Source organism: Lagenorhynchus albirostris, chromosome 9 (genome assembly GCF_949774975.1).
Source record: "Lagenorhynchus albirostris chromosome 9, mLagAlb1.1, whole genome shotgun sequence".
Classification (NCBI taxonomy): domain Eukaryota; kingdom Metazoa; phylum Chordata; class Mammalia; order Artiodactyla; family Delphinidae; genus Lagenorhynchus; species Lagenorhynchus albirostris.
Genome location: NC_083103.1, coordinates 47,316,145 through 47,342,858, shown reverse-complemented (window position 1 = coordinate 47,342,858; position 26,714 = coordinate 47,316,145). Strand labels below are relative to the sequence as shown.

Sequence of the window (26,714 nt, the reverse complement as noted above, 5' to 3'; positions counted from 1 at the left end):
GCATCTTGAATGCTGGTCAGTAGACAACTGCATTAAATACCTTTTTAAGAGACTCAGGAGCTCAACAGGGGCTGTACTTTTAACTCTCCTATCCCTAGGCCTTGGCATCTGGTAGTTGAACAAATGATGGAAGTCTCATGGAAGAAGATTTTCTGAGTTCTTAGCACTCCAAAGCAATTGTTATTATCCCATGGACCTTGAGTTCTAGAATCGTCCCTTTTTCCCTTTGCACTGCTGGCTGGGAAGCTCACACACACGTTGTACTCCATCTCCAGCTGTGAATAGAACTTTAGGGTATGAGTTTTATGCCGACAGTCACTCTGGCTTCAACTTCTTTCCTTACCCGCTTTAATTTTTACGGTTTATTTATTTATTTATTTATTTTTCGGTACGTGGGCCTCTCACTGTTGTGGCCTCTCCCGTGGCGGAGCACAGGCTCCGGACGCGCAGGCTCAGCGGCCATGGCTCACGGGCCCAGCCGCTCCATGGCACGTGGGATCTTCCCAGACCGGGGCACGAACCCGTGTCCCCTGCATCGGCAGGCGGGCTCGCAACCACTGAGCCACCAGGGAAGCCCTATTTTTTAACTTGAGTTGTCTATTTTGCAAACTATCTCAAATCATTTCTGGAACAAAACAGCTAAATGAAAGGATGGAGAGAAAGACACAGAATGAGGTGGTGGAGGCAAAGGGGAAGGTGGGGAAGAGGGAGAAGGATGTTCATAACGAGCAGGCGGCATTAGGAAGGATTATATCTTAAGATACTCAAGACCCAGAAATCCCATCTTCCCCACCCAGGGAAGAACATTTTTGGGCCTTTTATGGCCTGCGTAGCCTTAGCACCAGGCCCTAGTAGACAGTATGTGTTCAACAAATTCTTAACAGTTTGAGCAGCTCTTTCCTGGGCTCAGTGAATATTTGTTGATCGGCTTTTTTCAACACTTTTTTTTTTTTTTTTTTTGCGGTATGTGGGCCTCTCACTGTTGTGGCCTCTCCCGTTGCGGAGCACAGGCTCCGGACACGCAGGCTCAGCGGCCATGGCTCACGGGCCTAGTCGCTCCGCGGCATGTGGGATCCTCCCAGACCGGGGCACGAACCCGTGTCCCCTGCATCGGCAGGTGGACTCTCAACCACTGCGCCACCAGGGAAGCCCCAGCATGTATTTTTTTATTTCCCTTGAAATTCGTGGACTTCTTTCTCTGTTTGGGAAACAATGTGATACATTAAACAGAAATGAGTTTTGAAGCCAAACAGACTTTGGTTTTAAAACTAACTCTGCTGTTGATTGGTGTGTGCCCTTGGCCAAGACAGGCCAGTCTCTGGGCCCGTTTCTTCATCTGTAAAATAGGGATAGTAATGTTGACTGCCAAATCCCTGGGAGGGTTTATTGAGAGGATGTATGTAAAGTACCCAACAGTGTCTAGCACAGAGGAGGCACTCAGCGCATCTATGTCCACCCACCCCCAGTCCCAACACTGGACATACTTAGCTGGCTAAGTCCTCCTGACCAAGCAGCCCGCAGTTCTGGCATGGCACTGCTGCTGCCTTTGCCCTGTAAGCCAGCTTCAAGTCTGGCTGGCCCAGGAAGAGCTGGGTGCCTCAGCCCAGTACTAAGCTCATTTTGCTGAATTCCTTGGCTTCTGGATGCTCTCCCTCAGGTTAGCAGACGGACAGTTTGTAGCCCACCTTTCTGAGGTACTGATGGCCTTTTGCCCAGGGAGTCATGTTTTCCAAGTTAAAATCTCTGACCCATGCGGTTTGGTTTTATGAGTTGAGGACAGTTCAGAACGTGAAATCATGGCTGTAGGGTCAGATTGTTGAGATGACTGTTCTTGTACTAGGGTTGGGTTGCCCAAGATGATAAGGAAATTTCAGACCATGGCAGGATGCTGTGTCCTTTCCATCAGCTCATTTGGCCGGTTACCCTCCTAGCATCATATCGTGGTCTCCTTGCCAGGACCTGTGTATCCAATGTCTCCAGGTGCCAAGATTTGGGATCTCATACAACATTGCCTTATGCCAATGGAGAAATGTTACCCCTGGACTTTGGGAAGTGCTCCTGGCTTTTGAGGTCCTTCATAATTCCTAGTAGTGCTGAGCAGGTGTTTCACTTATCACCTTTGTTTTGTCTTATTTATGCTTATTAAGTGTATATATTAATGGCAGGTTGTTGTCTGCTACTGTTTTAGGCTTGGCAGGACTACTAATAACCTCCCCAGTCCTCAAAATAAGCAAAGAACAATTTTCTTATTTACATTCTAGGAAAGATACATATCACATAAATAAGATTCTACTATAACCATTCAGTAAATACTCATTGAATATCTACTTTACGTCCTAGCTCCCTTCTAGGTTCCTTGCAGTAAGGTCTTCCAATGACATGTGTGGAAGACTGGGCTGAATATTGACTGAGCCCAGGAGGTGATATGGAAACTTTGGTTTTGAAAAATGTAATGTTAACCTAAGCTGGTCTTTTGTTTGTTTTGGTGGAGAGGATCTGCTGCTTTGCCTTAAAAATAGACATGGAGAAATTTCATTCGTTGAGCAGACGCATCCGTTTTTCTCTACCTGGAAAGAATGAATAATGGTTTCTATGGACAAATGTGCTGTTTGAGAAATGTAGCTCACATTGACTCCCAGAGCACAGTGGGTAGCATCGGGCCATGCTACGCTTGAGTGACCCAGCATCAGCCCAGGTCTGTCCCCTATAGGACTGTGGCTCAGATGTAGCGGTTTCATCGTACAATGTAGAGATTGCCTTATGTCCTATGGATGGAGGTAGAGTCGTTCTTATTGCCATGGAGGTTTATGATTTTGAGATCTGTTTTTGCCTGCAGGAGCTGCTAAGTCGTACATCTCTTGAGACTCAGAAGCTCGATCTGATGACTGAAGTGTCTGAGCTGAAGCTCAAGCTGGTGGGCATGGAGAAGGAGCAGAGAGAGCAGGAAGAGAAGCAGAAAAAAGCAGAGGTGAGTGTGATACGTCACCTTCTAGGGGTACCCATACTGTCCAAAGCTCAGATCAGGGGAAGCTAGCCTAATGTGGCTTCAGCCCATCTGGTCAACCCCAAGCCTGGCAGCCACTGGGTGCCAGAAACATCTATGCACCAGAGACACAATGATCTGTTAATACCAAGTTATCGGGTTTTGCTGTGGCTGCAGATTTCAGCAATGCCCAAACCACCCAGTTTGGGCTCTAAGGCTGTATCCTCCCTCAAGCTGCTGACAAGGATGGAAAGGGAAGCAGTAGTGGGGGAAGGATCAGACAAGACTTGGAGAGACCAAGATGTCTTCTGTGAGAGCCAAGGTAATGACCGCGTATTGGATGAAGTCAGCTGCTCAGTAAGCCAGCATCGTTGTCCATGGAGTCTAGAGACATTCTTTGATGTGCATTTCACAGACCCAGATGCAACCCTTAGATTATGTGTTTCTTTCCTCCTGATGGCTCCTATGGGTGAGCCCATGCACAGGCTTTCTCTTAGAATGTTTTCCTGTATCTCGTTTTTGCTTTTGTTTTCTCAGGCTCCATATGCCATTGACTAGAGCATGCCAGACTCTTTTTTTGGATAAATGTTTTGGATAAATTCTAGGCTCAGAGCTCAGAACAGTCCATTTTAACCTTAGATAGCCACCTTCCGTGTGCCTCTACCTACAAGTTCCCTGTATTTGTACACTGTGCATTGTGAGCTGTGGAAAGAATAGCCTTTAGGTTTAGAAACACCTTGGCTCAATTACGGACCTAAATGCTTAATAGCTCTTTGAACTTCAGCAAGTTAACTACTTAATCTCTCTGAACTTCAATTTCTTTATCTGTAAAATGGGTAACTGTGTGATGAAGTCGAAAAAAAAATCACCAAAGCTAAGTCTCTATCATAGGATCTGGCATCCTCTCTTCCATTCAGGCACCTCTAACATCTAAAGGTGGACATTGTTCCATTCAGTTAAGCACCAACACCATCATGCCCGGAAACCTGGCACATTTCTGTGTTTACTGGGTAAACACTGGTGATTGAGACACTTCCAATATGTGGGGCATATTCCTTGCATTGCTTTTGAGAACGTGCTCATTGGTAAGAAGTATAGTTGCCAAAAGAAAATTTATCTCCATTACGCTGAGGACACTATCTTCTAGTGATTAAGAATGCAGGCTTTTGAATCCGACCTCTTGGCTGGAATCCAAACTCAGCCACTCAGTAGGTTTGCGATCTTAGGCAAGTAATTTAACCTCCCAAACCTCTATTTCTTCTTCTGTAAAATGGAGATAGCGGTACTTCCTGTTTGCTCAGTTGTTCCGAGGAAGGAATGAGATAATGTATGTGTGTCGTCCTTAGCGTAGTGCTGGATAACTAGCTTTTATCAGTTACTTACTGATTGTGTTTTTAAGCATGCGAGAAATGTAAATGTCGACCTAGCTACATTATTGACTTCTAGTTCACGCAGAGTCAAAGCTTATCTGTGTGAAGTGTTAGTTAAATAGACTGTGCTTCTTAAATGTTCAGGGAGAAGCAATTAGATTTTCTACAGGTTTAGAATTATTTTACCAATGTTTCAAAATGTGTGATCACGTGGGGATATACATTCAGGCTTGGGGGCAGAATTGAATAAACTCTGTAAGAAGGCTTAGAGTGGTAGAGACAACTCAAAACCGAGGGAGGGAGGGAGGGGAGGGAGCGAGGGAAACAAGGAAAAGAAAGAAAGGAAAGAGGGAGAGGGTTATTAGGTCACACAACTGGAATAGTCTAGGGTTTAAAAAGCTGATATCACTAGATCCAGCTGGCTTTACCATGTCGTTAGAAATCAGGCTTAGTGTCTCATTTGGTTCTGTTTTAGCCTTATTCTCAGGAAGGCTCTCTGTATGTGGTGACAAAGATGGCCGTCAGCAGCTTTAGATCCTACTAGCCTGGCAACCTCGGCAGAGAGAGAGATTCTCTCTCTCTCAAAGATTCCAGCAAAACCCCAGGATTGCATATCAGTGGGCCAATTTGGGTCACGTGCCTGGTTCTGAACCAGTCACTGTAGGGGACATGGACCCACGCATGGGTGTGTGTGGGCATGAGAGTCAGTCCATGGTGGCAGAATGCTGAGTTAGTACCGAGCTGGAGCAGCTCAGTTCCTTTCTAGGGAAGGAAGGGGAGCTCCCACTTCTGGGCCAAGCACAGCTAAGGCAGTCATTCTCCTGTTTGCTTTATTTTTTCTTTTCTGAAGGATTATTTTTCAATCCGAATTTTTGCTTTTGTTTTCCATTAGACTATTCGTGCATGAGGCACCATAGACCCTGAGCTGCTGGCCTCAGTCCTACCCGATAACAGCCCTTCCCAGTTGCTAGTACAAACATTAGGTTTCCACGTGGAGGAGTTTTTCAGGCTGTTCAAACTTGTGATAATCAGGGAACAACGGCCATATGACCTGAAGCAACATTCTCATTCTTGTCATTAAACATAATCTTTACTGGTATGCTCAGACTCTCTACCACTGTTTGTAACTATCTGGGACACCCTAGGCTTACAACCATGGACAGGGCTGCTGAAGCTAGCTGCACTACTGTCATGTGCGTGGTGGAGCTGTTTATTTTGAGGGAGACGTTTGGCTAGCTGGGGTCATCAAGGTTGTAGTTGTATGAATAAAGGGAATGTTGCTTCCCATCCTACACTGCTGCTGTTTTTCCAGTGAATGTGCTTAGCCTAAAGTCTGATTGCTTGTGGTTTAAAAGAGGCAGGACTTTTCTGAGGTAGCCAGATCTGAAATAAACTTTCTCTGTGTGGCTCAGGCTTTATCCTAAGCAGGTATCCTGCCGCCCTGTAGTCAGCTGTGGAAGTGATTACAAATGTTTGTCTATAAACCCAAGGACTTTGAGGTGTAGGTTTCTTGTTAAATGGAGACAATCCTGATAGCCTCGCTCAGGAGTCCGTGGCGACCCTTATGAGACGTGGGTGAATACTGGATTTCCTGTTTACTGTACCTTTTCTCCTGAGCCTTTCGCAGTGGTCCTGGGTCATTTCAGGAGACCCAAGATTGGACCAATTGGGTTCACTCCTGAAAAGCAGGACTGCAGGAAAAGTAACCAACATGGAAAATAAATACCACAGTTAGGAGGGTGGCACATGAAGGAAAGAGATCCAGAGGCAAAGGAAAACCTCGGGGTGGCCCACCTATCAAAGGCATGTCCGTTGGAGAGATCTTCCTTGGAGAAGGGCATGTGGCTTCCCTAAGCACTGGGGGTGCAGGGAGGCCTGCAGCTAGATCCCTCTGTGAGATCCAAAGTGTTCTGCGTGTAGTAGCGGAGCAGCCTTTCTAGAGGGGAACAGGGATCCAGCATGTGCTTGGAAATGAAGTCAGCCCAATTGATCAGGGACATACATAAGCCTGAAGAGAACTGGAAACGAGCTCTAGGATTTCCTGGTAGAAAATGGAATGTCTTACAGCACAGGTGTCCTGCTTCCTTTCTTCCTATGGGTGGGACCTTGGAAGGGGAGGGATTCTGATTTCTGAACTGTTGCAATGGGAATGATGAACCTGGAGTACAGAGCAAAGGCTGGGAAGATTGTGTTTGCTCAGAGAACAGCTGGCCTGACTTAGGAGAGTTTTATTATTCTTGTTTTTATTTTGTTTACTCATTTTTGTTTGTACAGGAAATGTACTCCAACAATTCAGAAATTGAGAGTTCAAAAAGGTATATGCATCAAAACCTCTCCTTCCCCAGCCAGCAGTCAGACACCAATGTTGTCAGTTTGTTTTGTATCCTTCGGAGTTATCTTATGCATGGACAAGCAAATTTATATGGATAAATTCTTTCCCTCATATTTGCACAGATACACATTATTCTAGACCTTTCTTTTTTTTTAATTGAGCAGTCATAGAGCTTGTTTCATATCAAGTACGTTAAAAAAAAAACCTTTCTCATTCATGTTTATGTTTACATATTATGTTACGCTCTGACTATGCCCTCATTTATTTAACCAGTTCTCTCTCGGGTGGACATTTAAGTTGTTTCCAAGTGTTTGCCCTTACAAATAATGCTATTGTGAATAAATTCGTAAATGTGTGAGGATATTGAAGTGGAATGGAAGGGTCAAAGGGTACAACAGACTTGACATTTTGACAGATGTGGAGGTGGTATTCCCACCTGCTATGTGTCAGAGTGCCAGGACAGTATCAAACTGAGCATGAAGGAAGCGGGAGAGAAACAACTAAGTAAAGTTGTGAACAAGTTTAACAGGTAGGATGGGGTGGGAAAGACTATGATTATGGGAAGTGCCCAGTAGTTAGTTTCACATCGAAAAGAACCATCAAACAAACAAAAACTTTTTTTTTTTTTTTTTTTTTTTTTTTGTGGTACTCGGGCCTCTCACTGTTGGGGCCTCTCCCGTTTTGGAGCACAGGCTCCGGATGCGCAGGCTCAGCGGCCATGGCTCACGGGCCCAGCTGCTCCGCGGCACGTGGGATTTTCCCGGACCGGGGCACGAACCCGCGTTCCCTGCATCGGCAGGCGGACTCTCAACCACTGCGCCACCAGGGAAGCCCCGAAACAAAAACTTTGACGGTTGGCAAAGCAAGAGTAATAAAGTGAGTTGAGATTACAGAACGGGGATTAGAACCTCATAAATGTCACTTGGACTTTATGATGTGGGACCCAAGATTGAAAACACCACTACAAAAGGCTCGGCCCTATGGGAGAGAAAAGACCTATTAAGAGAGGAGAGGGGGGCTTCCCTGGTGGCACAGTGGTTGGGAGTCCACCTGCCGATTCAGGGGACACGGGTTCGTGCCCCGGTCCGGGGGGATCCCACATGCTGCGGAGCAACTAGACCCGTGAGCCATGGCCACTGAGCCTGCGCGTCCGGAGCCTGTGCTTCGCAACAAGAGAGGCCGCGGTAGCGAGAGGCCCGCGCACCGCAATGAAGAATGGCCCCCGCTTGCCGCAACTAGAGAAAGCCCTCGCACAGAAACGAAGACCCAACGCAGCCAAAATAAATACATAAATAAATAAATAAACTCCTACCCAACACCTAGGTATTGAAGGGTTGGTTTTTGTTTTTGCCTTCCACCCCCCCCCCCCATTTATAGTTTCTGCCCTGAATGTAGATAAAGAAACCAGGCAATCTGCCACTCTGGCTCTAATGCTGAAGCAAAGCTAGAAACTAGTTTATGAAGTGAAAGTGATGGGTCTCTTGAGAGAGTGGCCATTGTTATTTTGAGAGTTCATGACAGGGAGGGAGGGGAGAACGCGGCATAGCCAGACATGCACTGTGGACCTTGGAAATCATACCTTTGAAAGTTCAGAAATAGAAGCGATGACTCAAGGATATTGAACTACATAAAAAATACTTATTTCTGACTGTGCAACCTCACAAATAATATACCAATAAAAAGGAAAAGGTAGAGGTACCTTGAGAGGAACCAGTTTTCAAAGGGGCTTGTACAAAAGGTAGGAAGGACGGAGAAAAGTGCACCTGCACGAACAGCATCAGGAAGATCAAACCCCACTGAAAGGGACAGTTCTGAGGACAATGGGAAGATTTTCCTTTAAAGTTATGTTCTCAAGAAGATCAAAGAAAGAATGGGCTTGGTTCCACTGATACCTCTGACAGGTGCACAGAACTTAGGACAGCAGTCCCCAGGCTGCTTGTTTATAAGTGAATTTTAAGGAATCGGAGAAATCAAGTGGGTTGCTGAAAAACTGGAAGTAACCATTTTCTTCTCCTCCTCCTCCTTCTCTTTTTTCAAAATGGCAAAGAAAGTTAGAAGGGTTCTATAAAATTCAGTCTACTGAGTTCGAGGTCAACCCTATGATGGTTTGTGAGAAGACAAAGTAGGGATCTGTGTCCATTAAGAGTAAGTTACGTCTAATTGGCCTCATTGGTTTGGCCAGGAGTGCATCTTGTAGTGGTAGGCTGGGTAAATCCTCACTTCAGTGAGGCACTGCGAAAACATTGCTTGGGATAGTCTTGTGGATAAGATAGAGGAATATAGGATGAATGCTAAAACAGGCATATCGGTACCCAAGTGATAATGAATAATATCTTAAGACTACCTCTAGGAAGATTTTTTTTGGAGAGGGTCATGTCATCTGCCTTTAGTCCTCCTGCCTGGTGTGCATTTTTAGTCCATAATTTAGCTGCTGATATAGAAGGCCTTCAAGTTGTGATGACAGGAAGCCAAAGGAAAACTAAGTGGATCGGTTGACATTGGGATTCATGAAGACCTACACAGACTGGAGCGATCCATAAGTTGGCAGGAAAAGAGTAAAAGAGAGGCCAGGAGAACCTGAGTAGTGCAGAGCTGCCGAAGATAAGGAGTAAGACGAGGGAGCCACGCAGCCTGAGGACAGAGGATGCGTGTGTGGACCTGACCGCGAGGAGGGTGCTGACCCCTTTTGTGCTGGAGATAGAGCTCGAGCTCATCTGCCTGGAGAGTGGGGGTGGGGATGAGGTGATGAAAATCAGGGCCAGCGGGTCTAGACCCCTCACTTGAGAGAGACAACAATGAAGGGAACAGGAGAAGAGTGAGGGCCGTGACGTTCTTGAAACTTACATAAGAGAGAGAAGAGCGGGTGTGAAGACCGGCAGGGCCAGTGACCAGGAGAGACTAAAGGTTCTGGGAGAGTGGCCAGTAAGGGAAGCATGCTGGAGGGTGCAGAGCCACTGGGCTTTTGTTGTCAGCGATCAATGTCACATGGGCCTTAACTGTGTTGCATGACCTTGAGGTGTTTTCTGTTGCTCTCCCGGTTTCTCTCCTTCATTTCTTATGGCTCAAACACTTGGTGGCAAAAGGGAAGCAGTGGGAAAGTGAACTCACATTTATCGAAGGCCTCCGTGTGCAGGGCACCGTGTGAGGTGTTTACCAAAGTCAGATGAGCAGGTGAAGCCAACCCTCTGACGACTGACTCTGGGGAAAGACAACGTGGGGCTGTCTCTGGGCTAACTCAGGTGCGCTAGCTCCAGGAGAGAGTGGCTGGGAGGCCAGGAGCCCGCTTATGACGGCGATGCCTGCATCTGCAGCTCTCCCAGTTCAAGTGGCATCACTGGAGGGAGAGCGGGCTGGCGTAGGGGCCCTAGCAGTGCTCTCTCAGACCCAAGCTGCCATCCGGACCCTCAGTTTTCCTTCTACATTTCCTTCTACATTCTTCTTTTAGGAAACACTGTTTCTGTGGGGGATGGAAAACCTCTTTCTAGCATGCCTGGACAGTTCTCATGGCGCCAGGCGGCAAACCTCCCAGTAAGTACCAGGTGCCAGTGCTCAGCATGTCAGTAAAGGTGGGCAGAGACGGGCTAAACACTTTCAATGGCTGCCACCCACCCTAGGCTCTGTCGGGATCTGTTGCCAACTGTCTCCTTAACTCCATGCCCCGGCCCCGTCAGCTGCCCGCAGTCTTCCCCAGGCTCTTGGGTTTCTCGTTGCCATGAGTGGCACCATCCTCCACCCTGCCAGCCAGGCCCATGACTCCTCGTCCCCTTTACTTCCCCACACAGGCAAGGGATCTAGAACGCGCCTACTTCACGTCACTTAGACTCGTCCCATCTCTCTGTCTCGACCCAGGCGGAATTAGTCACTCACCGCTCCCGGGAAGCCCCATGGTCCTATTGGTGTAGCACTTACAGCCTGTTGTGACTGCTATTTGCGTGTTTCTCCTCACTCACCTGCGAGCGCCATTGCTCACTGTGGCCTTGGGTCTCTGTGGAGTGACGCTAGATGTCTGTGGAGTAGATAAAGGAAAGCCCAGCAGAGCTGCTAGTGCAAGGGATTCAGAACCGAGTAGGTATGAATTCCAAGGGTTGCAGTTATTTTCCAAAGTTGCCATAAAAGGTCAAAATGTTCTTGAGGCTACAGAGGAGTCAGGTCTGGTGTCGGGTGTGAGGGAGCGTTTAGGGCTGGGGACGTAGTAGCGTGCGTGCGCGCGTTGTGCGCCGTATGTCCCCTGTGCACAGGTGTTGGCACGTTTGGGGAGGGCGTCGGCGAGTGTAGAAGGGATGCATCCGTATGTGATCCCATCTCCGCTCTTGCTAGACTCTGCGCCTCAGACGCTGTCACGCAAGGACGGCCCCCAGTATGGTACGAAGGCCATACTGCAGACGGGCCCACGGATGGGGCAGGTCAGGGAAAATGCCACGTCTTTTGGTTCCTGTGAAGAGAGCATATGGTCACGGACAGCGACCGCTGTGTGCCCCCTGCCGTACACTTCCATCCTTCTGTTCTGCTCTCCTAAGGAGTTCCGTGTCTGAGCGCTGACTGACCCTGCGTGCTTTTCTTCTCCTCTCTCTTCCTTCCTACAGTCGGTTCTGAATGTGATCGGTGAGCTGCAGCAGCAGATGTGTAGGCTGCAGCTGGACATCCACAGGCAGATTCAAGAGCGCCTCTCACTCAGTAGGGACCACCCTGAGGAGGTGGCAGCCGACGACGGTGCGGCCCGGCCCCAGCCCTGCGGCCAGGAGTGTGCCCGTTGGGAGGGGTCACCTGTAGGAACCACACTTAAGTATATCAGAGCATGCGTGTGTGTGGCATCTCGCTGGCGGAGGGGCTGGGGCTTCTCCTACCTGGAACAGCGTGTGCTGGCTTAACATGGATCCGTGGTCACCTCTGGGCAGAGCTTGGGACTTGCTCCCCTCGGGATGTGAGCTGAGCTCCGTGACCCTCGCTGAACGGGGTCTGAGCCGGCGAGGCCAACCCTCTGACCGGTGGCAGTACTCGTCTCTCTCAGGGCTGGGAATGAGGTGTGTCAGGTGCCCTGCGTGACGGGGCGTCGGTGTAAAAGCAAGCTTCGGGTCCCCTGCCCAGGTACGACTCAGACACTGGTTCTCCCTCCTGGGCTGGGAGATTAAATGACGTTTCAGCTCCCATGATTTTTTTTTTTTTTTCATTTAAGAAAAAACAGCATCATAAAATAATCCTCTCAAGTTTATTTTTAAAGAGGTTTATCCCCGGTGAGAAAATAGAACACAAGTGTCCACAGGCTGTGACAACTCTCATCATCTGGATTTCCGGGAAAAGCTCTCCCGTGTGATCACATTTGAGGCCCCACGGGGTGTGTCTGCCTGGGATTCTGGACTTGGCCCCTTGCGCTGGTGTCGCCAGGTCCTTTGTGGTGGCATCTGCACAGAGATGAGCCTGTGCTTCCAAGGCCCGCTATCGAAGAGGCCTTGGAAGCCCAGGGGAAAGTCAAGGGCGTGGTAGCCATGTCTGTAGGAAGTTGCCATGATCCATACTCAACTATGGGACATGTTGGAAATCTCCACCCAGACTTGGGCATGAGGGGAGGGGGCCTCGGTGGGGAAAAAATTGAGAGTCAAGATATAGGTGTAGATTTGGAAAGGGAAGCCCTGAGAGGGGTGCTGGGCATGCCCCCTGGTGAGTGGGTTACCCCAGAAAGACTTGTAAAAGAAGTTACACTGTGCACCGGTGTTTATAGCCCACGATGGGCAACAAAGAGCTTAGAAGGAAGGGGATGTGCCGGAGAGGTCAGAGAGCCTGGAGGGCATCATGCTCTGGGTCCCCACAGTGGCAGCTCCTCAGCAGGAACCTGCACACTTTCAGTTCTGCCATCAGCAGGCCTGGCGTCCCCTCAGGCAGGGCCAGAAGTGTTCTCAGAAAATGATCCTGGATCTGCCACAAGTCACAACAGGCCTTAAAGTCTGATGTTGCAGATCACAGGGGCAGTAACCTTAGCTTGGAAGATACGTTTCGAAAAGGGCATCAACAAATGCTCACCTCCTTTATAAGAAAATCTTAGTGAATATCCCTGCACAATGCAAGTGTAAGCAATGTAACTTTCTGGTGGGTTGTCTCAGGATGCAAAGGCCCGTTAAATGATGGCTTGAATTGCAAGTGTTCGTTCATCAAGAAATAACGCACACCTAACTATGTGCCAGAGGTTAGCAGAGCTCACGGAGTGCACAGCGTAGGAGAACTAGCCATCAGCCACCACACCAGTAACTTTAATTGCAAATGATATAAGATTATACAGATGCCACAAGAGAGTATAGCAGAGGGACCTGATGAAGTGTAGAGGTTGGGATAGCTTTGCTCGCGGCGGCCTGAAGGATGGGCAGGGGTTAACCTGGCAGAAAGTTCCAGACAGAGGGAGGGAGAGGCATGTGTGAGGGCCCAAGTCAGAAAGAGGAACTAAAAAGTATCCAGCGTGGCTGGAGCGTAACTGGGGAGAGACAGTAGCACAAGAGGCAGGCAGGGTGCTGGGTTAGGCCGGGCCGTACTGGTCGTGGGTTAAAGTTCATGGGCTTGTGAGGAGCAGGGAAGGGCCAGGATCAGATCTGTGCTGTAATTGTATTGTTCCCCTGGATGCCATGGGGGTCGATGGCTTCAAGAAGGGCAAGATGACAGAAGACCAACCAGTGGAGAGGCTGTCCAGGCTCTCAGCAGTAACTGCTAGTGATGCTAGAGTTGAGATAAAGGAGAGATTCAGGTGATTTCCTTGAAGGTGGAATTTAGAAGGCTTGGGGGATGGGTTACGTATGTGGGGGGCGGGAAGACAGAGGGAGGTGCCAAGGATGGAGCCCGGGTTTCTGGCACAGGATGGAGATGCCATTTAGTGAGACAGGGATGTCTGTGAGGGGGAAGTAAGGGTTACACTTGGGTCATGACAGTCGTAAGATGCCTCTGTGCCATCCACGTGGAGATGTTGTGGGAAGTTTGTTATGTGAATCTGGAGTTCAGGAAGTCTATGGGAAGTAATCGCTTTTATGCTAATTTTTCTGATAGAAACCAGTCAGCAGGACCCTTTGTCCATTAAAGGAACCTAGGTTTGGGATAAGGGTGCTCAGCGGTGTCTTTACTAAAAGGGGTACTTTAGAAAGCAGGGGCCCTGGGGTCAGAAGATACAGCCCTGATTTCCAGGGCTGATTTCCTGATTTCCACAGCCCTGATTTCCCTGATTTCCTGATTTCCACCACCGGCAAGTTGTTTAAATGTCACTTCCCCACTCAGCAACCTTCAGAGGCTCCCTACTTTCTAAAGAATGGCATCAGATCGCCTCATATTCTCATCCCAAAGCCTTTACAGTAAGGCCCCACCGTTTCCCACTGAATGCTGCCCATCCTGTGCTCCAGCCCAGCAGGCTGTCTGCCCTCTCCCTGGACGCCGCCTCCCTCCCTCCTTTCTTCAAGCCAACCCCTCCTCTGAACTGGAACACCCAGACCCACATTTCACACTTAGCATTTGTCCTTTTAGCGTTTTGTTTCTTCCTCGTGGCTGTCACTTCCTCTGTGAAGCCTTGCAGGAACACCGGCCTCCTCCCCTGGGTCCCTCGACCCCCAGCACAGGCAGATGCTCCCTGTTAGCCTGCTTCCTGCTACTCTGTAACAAGCTGCCTCATCTCTGCATCTCTGTTTCTCTTGCTCCCGACTCCTGCCTGTCCTCCCCCCACACATACGCGCATGATTTGGGCACACCCCGCGGGGAGCACAGATGTCAGAAAGGAGCGGGGAGAACAAGTTCTGCAAAGAAGAAGCAAGTTTTCTCTTCCTTTTGTCTGGAGCTCCCTGGCCTTTGTTTTGTAACGGGCACATAGCTTTTCCTGAAACGAGGACCGTGTTTAAAGATTGGAGCCAGCCACGGCGTGGAGCCTGACGCGGTCGCTCCTGCCTTGGTATCCACTGTGCATGTGTTACCCAGGGTTGTAGCTCCCAGGAGCAATCCTGTTCTTTAACCATCAGAACTCTGTCTTTCTTCGTCACCCCCCTAGGAGTTACTGCAGGAGCTCCGGCACCTCAAAATCAAGGTGGAAGAGCTGGAAAATGAACGGAACCAGTATGAATGGAAACTGAAGGCCACCAAGGTAAAAGGCGGTTCTGATGTTTATGGAAAGGCTTTGAGGCCCAGTGGGGAGGGTCTGGGGTGTGCGGCAGTTCTGATGTTTATGGAGAAGCTTTGAGGCCCAGTGGGGAGGGTCTGGGGTGTGCCGTAGCCTAAGGCTGAGGAATGGGAATTGATCCCACTGTGTGTACACGCAACAGTGCCCAGATTGTGCGAGCAGACAGATTTAATCCAGGAGGGCTCTTTTCCTGGGGAAAGCCCATGAGATTATGAGCTGCTGAGGTCGCCAAGTCTCCTTCCTCTCTCTGTGTCCCATGGCACCACACCCCCCCCCCCCCCCCGCCCCAGGCTGACACTGGGCCAAGCAGGACCTCTACGAGTGAGTGATGAGTCCTAGGGCAGAAGAACGCCAACATTGTCTTAGCTGCATCATTTTAAATTTAGCAGCCCCTCTAATAATCAGTTTCTAGAAAGAGGTATGCTTTTATTTTTAGCAATTCCTGAAAATATATACTTGTCATATTTTTGTAACCAGATGATGTTTCTATTGAACTGGGGAGCTTGCTATCTAAAGGACACCCACGATACATTCTTTCGTGAAATAAATTTTAATCCCTCCCTCCTTTGTTTTCGCTAATAGTTTCCTCCTTCATTTCCTCTAATAGTTGGAATGGATTCAGCCCACACATTTATTGTTTTGGCCAGAACGTTGTATTTTAAAACGTCGAATTAGCTGTCACTTAGGCATTAGGAAATTTCACATATACAGTTAGACTTCCTTGCAGGCAGAGGAGTAACACTCTGGGGTTGGGGGCGGGAAGCTCTAAAACCCTGAAGCAGTTTTTCCGCCTGAGGAGCTGGCCAGGCTCCCTCTGGTGGGTGGGTGCACGCCTGCCTTTCCACTGAGAGCTCTGCAGCACCACCCACAGGTGTTACCAGATGGTCCTGTAGGCATCTTCATCTTTACTTCTTAGCGTTTTCTTAACATCTAGTTTGTACTTTGTTTTATTTTTTTCTATACCTTTAAATGATTCTAAAAACAATAATAACCGTTATAGATAATTTTAAACCACAAAAATTTAAAAGAATAAAAATCATTCGTAAACTGCCCAGGAGCTACCACTATTAATATTTCCTTCCAGGCATTTCTCTTTTTGGAGTCTCTCTCTCTTAATTTTGATGTTGATAATTTATACACAATTTTATACCATGCTATTAAAAGAAAACTCTGAACATGATGTTGATGTCTGTATAATATTCTATTGCATAAATGTAATTTTCTCAACTGTTTTACAGATGAGGAAACTGAGGCACAGAGTAGTTAGGCAACTTTCCCAAGATCTTACAGCTAGTCAGCTCCAGCGCTAGACAATCTGCTTGATCATCTACTGCTCTGTTCTTATCTACGTGTCCCCTTGTGTGCACTGTGCTTCACAACCCCCAGTTCTAGGAGCACCGTTTCTCTAAAAGCTCAGAACCTTCCATCCCCATGGTCCCCTCAAGCGAGTCCTGTCTTGGTGAAACCTTCGAAATTGTACACTCCACCTTCTATTATAAAACCAAACAGCTCGTTTGACTCACCTAAGCGCTTCGCCTTGGCATGTAGACCTTTGAGATACTGTGGATTATTAAAAACCACCACGTCTGGAGACCCCCCTGTGTGCCAGAATGTGTCCAGCCCTTTGTACACATTTTCTCATTTGGTCCATAACATAGCCCAGCGAGGTCTATTGATTTATTGTCCTCGTTTTCCTGGTGGGGAAACTGAGGCTCAGAGTGGCCAAGGGGAGGTTCTGATCTGGATCTGTGTCATTCCAAAACTCATGCCCTTTTCCCTCTGTCATCCTAATTCCCTGCAGTTGAAACCTGCCTTGTTTTTGAAAGTTCTCCCATTTTCTGTGTAAAGCTTCTCAGTCCGTCAGTGTGCTTCATCTTTCAGTGCAGCGGCGGTAGGGCGGGGTCCCTGGGTTTAATAAGGCCCAGGATCTGCAGGGAGGCAGAGCCCCCATCTCTACCTGGCTTTGTCCCAGACCTCTCACCACACAGCTCCAGCCTCAGTGGCCATGGCTGTAGCATACTTTTCCCCATGGTCAGGCGCACGGCCTCTGGGCTGTTGTAGACTTCCCAGCTTAGGGACAGATACCTTTCTAAGCGTAAGAGAGGACCTGTCATTTCTGGCCTATTCTGTGAAAATGGGCACATGGGAGGTTGGACCCAGCCACTTGGTCTGTAGAGTTGTAAATAAATGACTTCACCCGGAGGCAGGCCTCAGAGAAGAAGAGCCTGGGCTCTGCCTTGATAGCATCTCATCACTGGTGTCCACTGTGGGGCCCGCAGACAAGAATCAGGCATCCGGATTCCTAACAGAGACCAGCTCTCACCCTGTCCACAGGAAGGGGAGAAATGGGTGTGGAAGGTGCAAGAAAAGTTAAGAGAATATCTTCCAAGAATATTCTGGCCCTTGTAGAAATGAGAGGCATTTGGATTGAGTCCCAAGGCTAATATTTTCAGAAGGCACTGTCGCCATCAATCGTAAGCCCATGGGCTCCAAGGCCCTGGGTTAGCTGTGCAAAGCTGCCCATGGCCGCGAGTCTCTGCAAGCCGTTTGGTACAGCTGGACCCAGCTCTCTGTCCTCTGTGGGTGGAAACCAAGCAAAGGGACAGTGCTCTGTAGGGACTTTGGGTAAGGAAACCCACCCCTTTGCCACCTCTTTGTTTTTACATGGGCCCATTTTGGGGATGTTAGGGAAGGTTTGTCCAGAACCCCTTGAGGTGGGCTCAGGGAGCCCTCTCCCCATACGAGGAGCCCTCATCTGTGCTATTAACTCAGCCGCAGACAGCCTAGGCTGGGTGGAGCCTTGGCTTTCGAGCAGGCAGGGTTCACGTCCTGGCCTGGTCGCTGAATAGCTCTGTGACTTGGGAGTCGAATCCTTCCCTACTCCTGTTTTCTCCCCGGTGACGTGCAGGGGTACTGCTTCCTCCCGTGGTTTCCTGTGAGGATTGAGTGAGGGTTGATGTAAGAACGCAGTGAGCATGGGGCGATGGAGAGCAGGCTCTCAGCCCGTGTGTCCTGAAGCTGAACACAGGCCTGTTGGGTGGAAGGGCCACCAACAGGACCCGTGCTCATTTGATTACTTGACTTGTTCAAAAATGGCCTCGGGATAGGACGAGCCCATACCGTAACCTTGCAGAATAAAGGTGGGGCCCGATTGGGCTACCACATGGGGGGCGGGTGCCCAGAGTAGAAGCTTTTGCTGTGTGTGCCGTTGACTGGCTGGGAGTTAGTTCTCACCCCCTTTCTTAGTCTGTTTTGTTTTTTTTCTTTTTTATAGATTTTATTTTATTTATTTATATATTTATTTATTTTTGGCTGAGTTGGGTCTTCGTTGCTGCACGTGGGCTTTCTCTAGTTGCAGCAATGGGGGCCACTCTTCATTGCGGTGCGCAGGCTTCTCACTGGTGGCTTCTCTTGTTGTGGAGCACAGGCTGTAGGCAGACGGGCTTCAGTAGTTGTGGCACACGGGCTCAGCAGTTGTGGCGCATAGGCTCAGCAGTTGTGGCGCACGGGCTTCAGTAGTTATGGCGCACGGGCTCCAGAGTGCAGGCTCAGTAGTTGTGGCACACGGTCTTAGTTGCTCCGCGGCATGTGGGATCCTCCTGGACCAGAGATCGAACCCGTGTCCCCTACATTGGCAGGCGGACTCTTAACCACTGTGCCACCAGGGAAGCCCCTCTTGGTCTGGTTTGATGCTCAGAGACCTAGCTAGTTATCCATAAGGGAAGGAATAGGATGAGAGTATCAACAGAAGTGGCATTTATTGAGGACTCACTGTCTACTGAGCATGAGACTAAGTTGTTCATAACCCTTACTACATTTACTCCTTACTGCAGCCCCGTGTGCTAAATGCTGTTTTCCTGGTTTTATAGATGAACCAAGACTCAGAAATGTTAAACCACTTAACCAACTAGGAAATGAGAGAATCCAAGTTTAACTCCAAAGCCAGCGTGCCTCTCAGGACGGCACCTACCCAGTTCTGACCTTCTAATCAGGATGGGAGCACAGGGACCACCTGGCTTGCTGTTACGTGTGCAGTTTAATCTGCTAGTAGAGACTTGGGAACCACCCAGTGCTGCTGCCCACGTGAATGTGTGTGTGCGCCTGTGTTGATTTACAAAAGTACGTCACTCAGCACACCTGAATGCTGTATGCAATGCTTGTATGTAATTTCATTTGGGTGAAGGACCATAGATGTCTGAGGTTGGGCAGAGGCTGTGGCTATGCATTCAGGGTGGGAGAGTTTGAGGGAGGGAACTCTTGGCTCACTCATTGTCTACTAGTAGCGATTTGATTTCCACTCTATTTCCTGTATGGGGTGGAAAAACGAAAGATGAACGTACTTGTTACAGTGGTTTACGGACATGCTACTGCAGAATATCTTGGGAGAAGGAAGACCATGTCCAGAAAGAGAATATCCATCTTTGGACCAAGGGCAGCCCTCCCATTGAGCACGTTCCCACCTCCTCAGGCCTCTGACTTATTTTGGCTGCAGAAGGCATGGGAGGGAAAGAGCCTGGTCAGGCAGGAGGATGCAGGAGAAAGAGCAGGTGGATGGCCAGGGCCACGGGCATGTCCTCAGTGGCCAGGAAGAGCGCGTTCATTCCGCAGAGCTCCACCTTGTGGGGACGGCAGTGAACACCTCTCACTGCTCACCTCTGGCAGCTTTGCTCCTAACTTCCTAATGTGTCCTCGGACCCACTGGCCCTGGGCTCTGACTTGAGGTATTTTGTCATGGTCTGGTAGTCCCTCTGAGCTGGTAGGATGGCTTTTTCTCTTCCAGGCTGAGGTAGCCCAGCTGCAAGAGCAGGTAGCCCTGAAGGATGCAGAAATTGAGCGTCTGCACAGTCAGCTCTCCCGGACTGCAGTTCTGCACAACGACCATGCAGAGAAAGGTAACTGGGCTGACTGTGACCGAATGCAGTTTGCCCTTTGGCCCTGGGTCCTCTCTTATAAGTGGGCATGTGTGCCTCTGGGTGTGTGTACTGCTGTGTGAGGAGGCATGAAATGTGCACGTACGTGTGTGTGTGTGTTCGTGTGTGTGCACGCATGGGCCTATAAAGCCCAGCTCTGTTGTGGAATCATTACCATGAACCCCTCCCCTGTTCGGAGGACTCAATGGAATCATTACCATGAACCCCTCCCCTGTTCGGAGGACTCAGTGGAATCATTACCATGAACCCCGCCCCTGTTTGGAGAACTCAGTGGAATGATTACCATGAACCCCTCCCCTGTCCGGAGGACTCAGTGGAATCAATACCATGAACCCCTCCCCTGTTTGGAGGACTCAGTGGAATGATTACCGTGAACCCCTCCCCTGTCCGGAGGACTCAGCTCTGAAGGCTTTTCTCAGATGCACGCTGACCATTGAAGCTCTCTGTGCAGCTGCCTCTGGGGCTTTTACTCTTTCCCTTAATTGAAAGGACTTGTCTTTGTGTTATTACCAAAGAAGAGGCTTTAGCAATTCACTCAGTCGTTGAATGGAGCCCTGCCTGGTACTCACGTAAGAGCCTGAGGTTACAGAAACAGATGCAGTTATTCCCCATCCTTTGGATCTCAACTTAAACGTTACCTCTCAGGAAGACCTTTCCTGGCCACCCTACCTCAACTAGGTGCCCCCGTTTTTCTCAAGCTCAGCACTCTTTTTCTTTCATAGTACTTATTGTAATTGATCAGTGTTGTATTCTGTGAGGTCTTACATAGACTGTCATCCTCCTTCTGGGGCAGTGACTGTGTCTCTCTTATTTGAGACCATATCCACAGAGCTTCACATGGCATTCAGCCCATGGCTCCTAAGAAATATTTATTGAATAAGTGAAAGGATGGTGAATGGTCCCTGAGGAGTTCAAGTCTTGCTGATTAAAAATAGAGGCTAAATCCTCAAGTATTCTTAATGCGTATTTGATATTTACAGCTATTTGCCTTATACGCAAAATGATCACACACCCTCCGGCTTCTCCTCTGGCCCCCAGGCTGCAGAGCAGTGCTGGGGAGCCCTGTGAACTAGCCCCACTACAGTTGCAGCTGGGCCTCGGCACCAGCACCGCTTAGCTTGGATCCCTGGCGGGGGTGGGGAAGCTGTGCAGCCCTGAAACGATGGCTTAGGCGGGAGGAGGAAATTAGTGACCCATGTGCTCATCCCTCCCAGCCTTTCTCTTCTCAAGCCACTGAGTATGTCACCTACTTGCCATGGCTTAATGTGGAGACCGGAGACCCCTGAGATACTGTAGACTGTCTGTGATGCTAAACTTGCATAGAGAGCTCCCCAGGCCCTGACTTGTGGGCCAGGCAGGCTTCCCCTGCACTCCGTGCTTCCCCGCAGGCCTCGCCTTCCAGGCCCCACCGCATTCCATCCCCGGGCGCCTCCTGGAGCTGGTGCTCAGGGCCTTGCTCTGGCTGCGGCCTGCCCAAGGCATCGAGGTTTGCCAGCCTTCGTCTGGAGTTTACAGCCCTCCCCTCCACAGACTGGGTTGCCAAGCTGATCTTTAGCCGTCAAGAGCCTAAGATAGTGAACAGCACTCTGCACCTCCCTCTGAAGCTGAATCCCTACAACTAGTTACACAAAGTCCTAAATCCATTCTTCCTATTCTTGCCGGATGTAGCAAGCATCCCGAAAGGAGATGCGGTGACTATACGTATTTTTGTCCCGTTGTCTGCTGTAGTTCTCTTACGTAGACATCCCTATTCTCTGTAGTACCCAATTTGGGGACGGGTATAGGGCTTTGCGTGGAAAAACTAGCTATGTGTTAATTCTTAGACCTCCACATATTGGGCAGAAAGACCCCCAGCTCCTTTAGGCTTTAGCCTTTGACCTGGCTCTCCAGACTAGTTTGGGAAGAATTCGAGAGAGTCTCTTGGGGCCAAGGTGAGAGAAGGCAATGTGTTGTCCACCACAGACTTACAAAGATCCCTTGGCCCATAGAGAAATTCTGTAGGCTTATGATGAACTAAGAGTGCTTTCCTTAACAGTAGCGTTTGTTTTAACATACTTATAGATCCAGCTAGACACTGTTAGTTCCCACTGTGACCTTCTAAATTGAGCCAAGTACCTGACTCTTGTTTACATAATCGTTCTTGCCCTGTCTCTGTTCAGCTATAGGCTTCCTTTTTTTTCTCATTTTAAATTCTCTTCTGCTACAATCCATGGGACAGTGTGATTCTCTCTAAAACTAGTTAGCAGCAGCCCAGGTACATGCCTACTCAAGTCATAGAGGATAAATGTCTGTTTCCTTGTGGGATGTCAGTTGTGAAAGATTTGGGGGTTCCTCTGTGTCACCCTTGAATCAATGGCATTTTGTTTTTTCCCCACAAATGTCTCTAAAGAGAAGACAAAATAGTAGGTTCATTCATTTAATAGTCCAACAGATATGTAACGAGACTGACTCTATGCCAGACACCATCATGGGCTCTTTAAAGAAGTAGGGAGCCGCCTGTAACTTATTCATATGGAAAGTCTTAGCATCTTAGCAGGTGGGAATAGTTGTCTGCATTTACGTAAATAATTCCTCCTATACCTAAATTCTTTTAGACCAAGAAATCCAACGTCTGAAAATGGGGATGGAAACTTTGCTTGTTGCCAATGAAGATAAGGTAAGATGGCCACGGAGCGGCCCTGCCCTTTCCCTGCTGACATTCCTGGTTCTGTTTGGTCCTATTAGTCTCTGATATTTTGGACAGGGCTGTGACCATCAGACCACCGACTCAGGGAAGTGTCAGGAGAATGGCCTCTGCCTCCTAGACACGTGGCTCAGCCACCTGTTTTTGGCTTTGATGCCTGGGAGCTTTGCCTAAATGGCATCTCCCAAAGGCAGAATAAAGCCATTCCTGTTCATGCAGGTGTAGGGGAAAAAATACCACTGAGGTTACTGCCAATATCATAGCTGCTGCTCAGACTACTAGCAAAACTCAAGAACGGTTCACCAGTCTCCCACGTTCATGATCTGGTGATAGACCCATCGTAACTGGTGATGCATAATCATAAAATAGCCACCTCCGTAACTAGAGAGCACCTGTCTGGCGAAAACATCAGCTCTAAGGATCACAACCCTGCATATTACAGACGAGGAAACATACTCAAAGTGCTAATGTAGGTTTGCCCAAGGTCAGGTAACAGTAGATAGCAGAGCCAGGGTCATACCCAAGTCTATCTAGCTCTGAAATCTGTGTGGCCTCCCCAAGTCCCCAGCCTTTGCTGAAAGAAATGATCTCCTCTGGGAATTTCCTCTATTGCATAAGGAATCTCAGCCTCCTACGGAGCAAGTGAGAGTTTTGAGAGAAATACGACAGCTTTATTTTATTTTATTTATTTTTTTTTTTTTTCACGTAGCTCCAGAGGACAATACTCGGACCAGGAGGCAGATTTCAATGGCTATGTCAGGAGGGTAGGAAGACAATGAGTTTCCTGCTTCGGGAAATGTTTGAGCCCCTCGAAGGCTGTATCAAACAGGGAGTGTTCTATGACTAGAGATTGGACTCGTAGCCTTCAGGTAGAGGCAAGAGTGCTTACAGCTGCTCAGGAGGTAGACCACTGAGAACCCAGGGCCTGGACACTGTGTTTCCCTTTGGAATATTCTATGGCTTCCACATAGCATTTCTTCTCAGTGTGCCCAGAACATAGCCAGGGCCCCCAGATGAAATCGCCAGGTGCCAGTGGTGTTGTTTACATAGAAATCTGTCTTGTCCTGTGACAGGACCGTCGGATAGAGGAGCTTACTGGGCTGTTAAACCAGTACCGAAGGGTGAAGGAGATCGTGATGGCGACTCAAGGTAAGAGCAAGGGGGAGCTTTGCCATTTTCTCCCCCACATATCCCATCTCTATGGTGTTAAATCCAGGGGCAGACCTGCCAGAAGAGTCTTCATCTTCATTTGGAGAAATGCTCTGCTGGAGAACGGAGCCGGTTAGACTGCCCTGGGTGGGGGGACACTGGCAGCCGTTGCTTGCCAGAAGTTGTGGCAAATGGCAGAGTCAGTTCAGAGCTTCCAGGAGCTACCCAGATCGCCAAGGAAAGACAGCCTTCAACTCGAGCCATTGGCGATCCCTACCCTTGGAAGATCTACGCATCTGCCCGGGACACCTCTTAGAGGCAGTGAGGGCAGTCAAACCTGGATCCGAAGGCAGCTTAATACCCTCGTTGGGGATTAGAGCCTCCCCACCTCCTGGAGAATCTAAAAGCTTCCCCAGCAGACGCCAGGACACTTGGGGAGCCTTCTTTGAGTTGCCGGGTACCTGGGTTCCCATAGGAAGTCACAGGGCAGTGAGAGCTGTTTGTGTTGCCCTGAAGAATCTTCTGAATCACACTTTTAATGTCCCTTTATGTTTTTCTTTGTCCTTTTTTTTTATATAAATTTATTTATTTTTGGCTGCGTTGGGTCTTCGTTGCTGCACGTGGGCTTTCTCTAGTTGCGGCGAGCGGGGGCTACTCTTCATTGCGGTGCGCGGGCTTCTCATTGCGGTGGCTTCTCTTGTTGCAGAACACGGGCTCTAGGCACACAGGCTTCAGTAGTTGTGGCTCGCGGGCTCTAGAGCGCAGGCTCAGTAGTTGCGACACACAGGCTTAGTTGCTCCGCGGCACGTGGGATCTTCCCGGACCAGGGCTCGAACCCGTGTCCCCTGCATTGGCAGGCGGATTCCTAACCACTGTGCCACCAGGGAAGTCCCTCTTTGTCCTTCTTAATGAAGGAGAAACAACGTTAGGATTTTGTGGTACAATTATAGGTTTCTAAACAAGTCACGTGGTAGTAATTATCTCTTCTGCGTTAATGCTTCCAGGGCCTTCAGAAAGAACTCTCTCAATCAATGAGGAAGAACTGGAGGGAGGTTTCAGAAACTGGAACACTGCAAATAAAGGCCCTGAAGAACTTTTTAAACCAGAGGTACTGTGTTTCCGGTCATGATGTGGGGTTTCAGCAGGCCCCAGGAGCTTACCCTGGGCCTGGGGGAGGATCTAATCAGGTACCAGTCAGGTACGTCTCAGGTGTAAATCTTGACAGGTAGAAAAAATTAAATCAATGGAGTTAGCCCCCGAGGCCTTGGGAAGAGCACTGAGGCTGGGGAGCAGTCAGGGCCTGTGTTCCCGTTGGGAGGGACAGCATAGTGGATACTGGACTTCCCAGGATAGGAATTTTCTTTTTTAACTGGTTTCCTTGCTTATTTTTGCCTTTCCTCTCTGGACTATAAGCCTAGACCAAAGGTGTTCTTTGTTTTATTTACCACGGTCTCTCCAGGATCTGCAGTGATGCCTGGTACCCAGTAGGATTCAACAGATATTTGTTGAATGAATGAATGAATGCATATTGCTCATTCGGAGGGATAGCTGAACTTTTGAGGTGATACATTCCTATTTCACAGACAACGTCCCGCCCCTATAACCAGCATACAGATTTCCTTTTTTCTTGTTTAAAATTTGATCCAGTTCTATGAACCTCTCTGGACTTAGTCTAGATACACGTAGGCAAATTAACTCATAGATACAGATCTCAGATGAAGAAGGGGTTTCAGCCCAGGATCCAAAAGGTTCTGGAAACTCCAGAACAGTCACAATTAAAAGGATCTTAGCGGTCCAACTCAACCCTTTTAATTAAGGGAGGAGCAAAAGTGTCACCCAGTGGCCCAGTTATGTAGTCAGACCAGGCATCCCAGATTGCTGGCAATGATAGCAGTAACTGATGCCCAGTACCTCTGGGTGGTCCCTGTGATGAGCACTGCACGTGACTCACCTCATTTACTCCTCATGACCCCTTTGGGATTCTTCTTTTATTGTGTTGCAGCTGAGGCTCAGAGAAGCTAAGTAATCTGCTCTAGGTCACCCAGCAAGTAGATGGCAGAACTTGGACTTGAACACAAAAGCCCAGGCGTTTAACAACTTACATACTATGATGCCAGGGTTCTTTCTATGGTAGACCGAAAAGATACTGGGATCTAGAGAATAGAGGCAGCCCTTGCAGACAGGAAAGACATCAAATTGTGTCCTTATCTTCCACCAGATTAGCTCACGTTCATTCCACCCTTGATACTCTTGCCTTTCTGGCCTCCTTGCTAAGCTCATTCTCATTTCTCAAGATTCAGCTCAAGTGTTCTCCCCTCTGAAGCCTTCCTAACCTTCCCACCAACAAGAAGGGTCCTCTCCCTCCCCTTTATCCCCATATTATATTATAGGTGTTGGTATCAGAGGGACATGTTGCATTGCTCTTTCATCCTAATTAACTTACCTGACCCCCTGATGTGGGCAGTGCTCGCCCCACACCCAGCACAGGGCCTGGCAGGCAGTAGATGTTGCTCGTGTTTGTTGATTGACTATGAATTACAGTGTTGCTCATTGCCAGCAGAAATCGACTCCGGCCGACCTTTGCCAACAAGGAATGTTTTTAAGAGGGTGTGCAGTGGCTCACTGAATGAAAGGAAAAGCTGGAGAACCAAGCTCAGAAAAGGCAGGGGCAGCCAGGGATTCAGGTCTCAGGACTGACTTGTCAGGACTCTACTGCTAGAATGTGAACTTAGGCCCTGGAAGGAGAGGCAGGTTGGCCAAGGTTGTTCAGTATACCTTCCTCCTTGTCTACAGCCATACCACCCTGAACGCACCTGATCTTTTCCAGTATGTCTTCCTTTTTGGCATCTTAAAAAAGCAAGGCATTGGGATTGATGTAGCCACCAGGGGTGGAGATGTAACTCCCCAAGAGGAATTGTCCAAAAAAGGGGAAAGGATGGTGGGTAGTCTCCAAACAGTATCTGTCCAGTGACTCTTCCGTTTCCGGTGCAGGTATCTCCAAGAGGTAGCTCTCCCACGGCGGGACCACCCCCGCTACCGCAGAAATCACTGGAAACCAGGTAGGAGGCCCAAGCACCTCCGTGGAGCCACTGTGCTCTCAGGCCCCTCTCGGGGCTCCAGACGTGGCAGTGA

At 48.8% G+C, this 26,714-nt stretch overlaps 1 protein-coding gene across 20 annotated transcripts in view; it reads left to right on the top strand.

Moving 5' to 3' along the window:
* PPFIBP2 (PPFIA binding protein 2) overlaps positions 1 to 26,714 on the top strand; it is a 158,886-nt gene that overhangs the window by 96,232 nt on the left and 35,940 nt on the right. For 16 of the 20 annotated variants that reach the window (XM_060159765.1, XM_060159766.1, XM_060159760.1 and 13 more), the window contains 8 exons: positions 2,837 to 2,968; positions 11,269 to 11,451; positions 14,691 to 14,783; positions 19,600 to 19,711; positions 22,345 to 22,406; positions 23,507 to 23,582; positions 24,587 to 24,690; positions 26,574 to 26,641. In XM_060159765.1, coding sequence (XP_060015748.1) covers positions 2,837 to 2,968; positions 11,269 to 11,451; positions 14,691 to 14,783; positions 19,600 to 19,711; positions 22,345 to 22,406; positions 23,507 to 23,582; positions 24,587 to 24,690; positions 26,574 to 26,641 — 830 coding nt within the window. The remainder of the gene's footprint in view (positions 1 to 2,836; positions 2,969 to 11,268; positions 11,452 to 14,690; positions 14,784 to 19,599; positions 19,712 to 22,344; positions 22,407 to 23,506; positions 23,583 to 24,586; positions 24,691 to 26,573; positions 26,642 to 26,714) is intronic. The other 4 variants (XM_060159767.1, XM_060159764.1, XM_060159769.1 and 1 more) reach the window with 1 other exon arrangement.